Source organism: Mus pahari, chromosome 10, assembly GCF_900095145.1.
Source record: "Mus pahari chromosome 10, PAHARI_EIJ_v1.1, whole genome shotgun sequence".
NCBI classification, from domain to species: domain Eukaryota; kingdom Metazoa; phylum Chordata; class Mammalia; order Rodentia; family Muridae; genus Mus; species Mus pahari.
In genome coordinates this window covers 49,667,950-49,674,030 of record NC_034599.1, presented here as the reverse complement: position 1 = coordinate 49,674,030, position 6,081 = coordinate 49,667,950, and the positions used below count along the sequence as shown (strand labels likewise).

The window sequence follows — 6,081 nt, the reverse complement described above, 5'->3', positions numbered from 1 at the left end:
CCTCCCAAGTGCTGGGATTAAAGGCGTGNGCCACCACGCCCGGCGGAGTTTTAGATTTTTGAGACATGGTCTTAGGTCATGCTAGCCTCAAACTCATAGCTGCTGCTGCTTCTTAGCCTCCCAAGAGCTAGAGTTACAGGCACTTGGGGTTAAAGGTGACTGTTATTGCAAAGAATAAAGTGGTTAGTTGTGCGTTGGGGGGATAGAGGTGGGACTCTATTCAAAACTAGGTCAAATCTTGGTCAGATAAAGGGAGCAAGCCTTGTTGCCATCAGCTAATTAGTGAACACCTTAGACGGGTCTAGGTTTAATGAAGCTAGGGACAGCAGACTCCTTGAATATGTACCACCACAAAAGGAACAGAAAGAGGAGAGAGAAAATCCTGGTCTTGACAAGGAAACTGAAAATAGACAAGCAAACCTGGAGGAATGAGTCCATTATTGGCACAAAAGGCCAGCCGCTGACACAGGAATACCAGAGGTGGCAGTGTAGGGGTCCCTGCACATCACATCTATAATGCCCACAGGAAGAGAAAAGCAATTCTCTGAAAGGAGGAGGAATTTAGAGTTTGGAATAAACATTTTACTCTGCAAGTATTAAGATGAAATCCTAGAGTGCCGGTTTCACTGAGAGATATGCATCGTTTCTGTTTTGTGACTGAAGACATCTGGTAGTAAAGGATCTGTCTTGCAAAGATAGGATGGGTCAGATTAATTCGAAAGAAACATTTTATTTATTTATTTTTAAAGATTTATTTTTTATATATAAGTACACTGTAGCTATCTTCAGACACTCCAGAAGATGAAGTCAGATCTTATTATGGATGGTTGCTCTGGCCCCGCTCACTCTGCCCTACTCTCTCAGCCCTGCAAGAATCATAAGCTTTGAAAAATAAAACGTTTTCTGTTAGCCATTTCCCCTGTAAATATCTAATAGGATTTTAAATAACATACTCCTTTTTGGACCTAACATAGATAGGGAGTGGCAGGAGCTGGTGTTGGGCTTCTTTAAGGAACAGAACTGAGAGAATATACCATACATATAATTACATAATATACTAAAGGGGGGAGGTTTACTAGGTTGGCTTAGATGGTTGGTCCAGGTGGTCCAGTCATACCTGCCTCACATTAGAGAGCCTGAGAATCCACCAGTTGCTCAGCCCAGGAGACTCAGCAGTCCCAGCCTGGCCCTGAAGACCTGGAGGATTCCTAAAAAGCGGCTGGTCTCAGTCTGCAGTGCATCCTGAAGAAGTAGGTTCTTATTCTGTGAAAGAATGCTGCCAAAGCAAGGTAGATCATGGAGAGTGCGGGCACATAGGCAGAAAGCAAAGCTTCCTCCTCCTGTGCCCTTTCATCTGAACTGTCACCAGAAGGCACCACCACATTACAGTGGGTCTTCTGCTCCGTATAACCTGATAAGAAAACTTTCCACAGAAGTGCTCGGCTGCTTTTGCTTTAGTTGACTTTAGATGCAGTCCAGTTGACATTGGAACTGGTGACAGCAGAGTCTCTCAGGCCTCCAGTGCCTCGGAGATTGTTCCTACACAGGGGAACAGAACGAACACTGCCCTCTCATTTAACATTAACATCAATGACATTAGAAAGCCATTGAGGCCTAGGGAATTTAGTTGCTCAGTGAGTAAAAGCACACTGGCACACAAGCATTAGAATTTGACTTGAGATCTCCAGAACCCAGGGGAAGCAGGAGAGAGGTGGAGACGGATGGTTCCCCTGACATACACAGTGGGGAGCAGGTGACTCTGTCTCAGGTGCAAGTTGACTACTGATGCCTGACCTTGTCCTGTCAGGACACATTCTGTAGCGTGATCACATGCTGCTATGGCGTCCATGTGCATACTTAACACAAGTGTATGCACACACCACAAAAAACAGGGTTTAAAGCAGATGAAGACTGATTATAAAACATTTTCAGGTCTTGATGGTTGTAAATTTTAATTTTGAAACAAACATTTAGTAAGTAAAGAGATGAGGTTTAAAGACAGCACCAGGGTGGGGTGTGCATGAAATGTTTTATTGTGAAGTACTAGGGATGGGCGGTGGCTCCTGAGTGCTTGGGCCTTTGTCTCCCTGCCACGGGCTCCAAGGCCTGCCTCTCCTTCACCATCTCATAAGGTAAGAAGACTGCAGAAGAGCCATGGCCAGCATCACTGAGCCCACCCCAGGAATGAGGAAGGTGACTTAGGAAGGAGTCCCGTTCTTCTCTGTGCCGGTGTGAGGCATCTCCTCTTCAAGACTAGGCTTAGGAAAGTGGCCAGGCATGCTGTAAAATAGGTTGCTGACTTGGCTCCTAAAGCTGCTGGGTGGTTAGCTGAGACAGGTCCCCAGGTCGCTAAGAAAGATGCGGAAGCACTGTTGGCAGCCCAGATGGAGACCATGTGCATGTGTGCAAGACCTGCACAGTGCAGCTGGGGACACTGGTATTTTAGTCCACATGCATTGAACTGAGTCAACCGAAGTCCATAGCATCACTTCACAGCTGACTCTTAGTGATTCTACATTGCCTGTGAGTCTGTAGTGTATGCTTTCTGTTGTAGTCTTTTAAGACTGTTTTTGGTAATTTTCATTTATAGCTTACGTGAGGTAAAATTTCACCTGTGTAATTACTCTGAAATTCGCCATTTTAAGTGTATGGTTTATTGAATACATTTCTACAGTTGGGCAGCTATCATTGTAGTGCCTTTATGGATGCTCCATGCCCAGAGGATTCCCTCATGTCCACTTACATATTGTTCCTCTGACAGACACTGCCACAATCTCTGTCTCTGCTCTCTGCCTTAACATTTCCATCTAAGTGGGTGTTCAGTGTCTTACTCATCTCCATTGTTTTTCAAGTGCTTTTGAGTTTTCATCTATTTTGTTGACAGAAATATTCTTTCATGAGGATACACCGTAGCTCCCTAATTTATCAGTTGAAGTCGTAGACTGTTTGCAGTTTGAGCTGCTTATGACTAAAGCTGCTGTGGCGGTACGAGCCTCAGTTTGTGCTCACTTTCCTGTCCCAGGAGTGGACTGCCGAGCACGGTGTTTGCTTTCACCTAAGAAACTGTCAAACTGGTTTTCAGAGTGGCTGTCCCATTTTACATTGCCACCAGAGTGTGGACGTTCTCATTTCTCATGTCTGTGTCAGCTCTGGGCATTGCTCAATCCCTATTTACTTACTATTTATTTATTTACTTGATGTGAGAATCTCACAAAATTTAAACTTGGTAAAGAAGTTTCCCAAATCAGGAAAGGTTTTCTCCAAGTGTAAGACTGTCCATTTGGTGCTGAATCAGGACACCGTCTCTCTAATTTAAAGGACTCTGTTTGAAGAAACTCTAGTTTGTATTAAACTCAATCTGTTCTCACTGGGTTCTTCCCTTTTGCTTCCTTTCTAGTGGATGCCTGGACTTTGGCATTTTCTCCTGACTCCCAGTATCTGGCAACAGGAACTCACATGGGGAAAGTGAACATTTTTGGTGTGGAAAGTGGAAAAAAAGAATATTCTTTGGACACTAGAGGAAAATTCATCCTTAGTATTGCATATGTAAGGAGACCTCCCTATCGAGTCTTATAGCCCTCTGCGCAGATCCTGCTGTGCTCATGAGGCCCTGCTTTGTTGGTGTGCTTGCTGACAGACAGACAGACCTGAAGCCAGCAGGATGGCTAACTGTATCATCTCAACACATCCATCTCTCCTTAACAGAGTCCTGATGGGAAATACCTGGCCAGCGGAGCCATAGACGGAATCATCAATATTTTTGACATTGCAACTGGAAAGCTTTTGCATACGCTGGAAGGTATGCATAACTTCTCATCCTATGTTGTGCTCACTGGATGAATTAATCTGGTCACACAGCAAGAGTGCTTCTTTGTTAAAATGTTAAAGTCTAAATTGTTTTAATCTCTGTTGGAAACCTTAAGTGTCACTATGTGTTAGACCTAGAACTATGGAGCTGATGTGGACAGGTAGTTCTTACGGTGTCAGGTACTTTCTTAGTAAAGGAGGCTGCTTCTGACATGTGTGTCTGCGCTCTCTCTCCCTCCCTCCCTCCCTCCCTCCCTCCCTCCCTCCCNTGCCTCTCTGCCTCTCTGCCTCTCTGCCTCTCTGCCTCTCTGCCTCTCTGCCTCTCTGCCTCTCTGCCTCTGCTTCCGCCTCCCCCTCTCCCTCTCTCCCTCTCTCCCTCTTTGCCTCTGCTCCTCTTCCCTTCCCTCCCTCCCTCTCTCCCTCGAGACCTCCCTCCTTCCCTCTTCTTTTCTTCATGAGCTTTGTGATTGGAAGGCTTCTCCTTTTTTGTGCTCATTTGATACCAGATGAGAATATTTGTGCTTACTCTCCACACTGGAGACCCTGGGAGGACAGAACAAGAGAGAGCTCACTCCTCTCATGTATGATCTTGAATTCTAACCAAGTATACAAATTATCTTCTCAGTTTACCATTCACCCAAGAACAAGAGATTTGATCAGAATATCATATTATTTGTCCAACCTTATAAATCAGAAGCAGTCTGTATTTCCATGTTTGGCTATATTTATACTTGAGTTTTTTGTATTTTAGGTTTATAATTGTGTGTGTTTGTGTGTGTGTGTGTGTGTGTGTGTGTGTGTGTGCGTGTGTGCGTGCGCGCGCGCGCGTCTTGTACCTGCCTATAAAGGCCAGGCTTTTTTAATTGCAGATTTAAAAAGTCTGAATTGCAGGTTTTTTTTTTTTGTATATTTTAAGGTTTTTAATTATGTATATGTCAGAGAGAGAAAGAGAGAGAGAGAGAGAAATTGAGAGAGAGAGAGAGAGAAATAGAGAGAGAGAGAGAGAGAGAGAGAGAGAGAGAGAGAGAGAGAGACTGACTCTGTGTGTGTCTGCCTACAGAGGCCAGAATTTTTAATCCCTTGGAGTCAGAATTCCAGGTGATTGTGAGCTGCTAGCTGTTGGGTGCTAGGAACTGAACTTGGGTTCTCTGAGAGAGCAGTACATTCTGTCGCTCCACCCCCTGGGTGCTTTTATTTTAGCAGTGGGTAATTAGAGAAGGGTGTGGCAACGGGAGGAAGGGTCTCGTCAGGGCCACTCCAGCTCAGTGATTATTGGTCACTGAAAGGGCACAGTTAGCAGGAAGCGAGCAGCTGCCAGCTTAACAGCTTTTCTGATTTTCAGGCCATGCGATGCCCATTCGCTCCTTGACCTTTTCCCCTGACTCCCAGCTCCTCGTCACGGCTTCAGATGATGGCTACATCAAGATCTATGATGTGTGAGTTACTACCTTCTCCAGAGTAAAGGTTGCAGCACCAGTAGCAACTTGTCCCCTTACTGTGAGGAGCCATTGTGTCCCCTTACTGTGAGGAGCCATTGTAGGAATTTGCTACCTGTTCATGGCCATGAGTCAGCTCTAAGGTTTTGGGCTTCCCAGTCATTCCTCCTCAGCCAGCCCTTCCTGCTGGAGCTTAGAGAGTGTTCCTGAGGTCTCTACGGAGCAAATGTGCATCTGTGTAGTCCTAGTAGGATTAGATACTGCTGTTTTTTCTCAGGCAGCCAGGTGTTTTGGCTCATGGTCTACAGTTCTTTTGGGTAGATGTGGGCTGTGTTGTATGCACCCGGGGAAATGGAGCTCTGGGCTGTAGCTGGCCTGGAGGGACAGTGAAAACCTAGAGCCTCAGGGCCCTGCTGTTATCCAGGCTAGCGTCCCGTCAGGGAACCCTGGGTTGGTAAGCTGCCTCATAGCTCTGGGTGGGGAGCCTTTCGAAATATGTTCTGCACGATGGTGTAGGAGTGATCGGGTGACATATGTCCCCATCTCCACCACTGAGGGCCTGCACTGCTCTCCTTCTCTTGAGTCCCTCCCACATCCCCTCATCCCACTGCTATTGCAGGAAATGCCGTGTATTGTCCCGGGTTTCATGAGTCTCCCTGCTAAGTGAGCCTCTGGTTCTTTACTCCCCAATTCTTTTTTTTTTTTTTTTTTTTTTTTTTTATTTTTTTTTTTTATGTAATTATACTGTAGCTGTCTTCAGAAACTCCAGAAGAGGGAGTCAGATCTCGTTATGGATGGTTGTGAGCCACCATGTGGTTGCTGGGATTTGAACTTAGGA

General features: G+C 45.6%; 1 protein-coding gene across 4 annotated transcripts in view; it reads left to right on the top strand.

Moving 5' to 3' along the window:
* Wdr61 (WD repeat domain 61) overlaps nucleotides 1-6,081 on the top strand; it is an 18,763-nt gene that overhangs the window by 8,385 nt on the left and 4,297 nt on the right. For all 4 annotated transcript variants that reach the window (XM_021206475.1, XM_021206473.1, XM_021206472.1 and 1 more), the window contains exons 6-8: nucleotides 3,398-3,546; nucleotides 3,706-3,799; nucleotides 5,150-5,243. In XM_021206475.1, coding sequence (XP_021062134.1) covers nucleotides 3,398-3,546; nucleotides 3,706-3,799; nucleotides 5,150-5,243 — 337 coding nt within the window. The remainder of the gene's footprint in view (nucleotides 1-3,397; nucleotides 3,547-3,705; nucleotides 3,800-5,149; nucleotides 5,244-6,081) is intronic.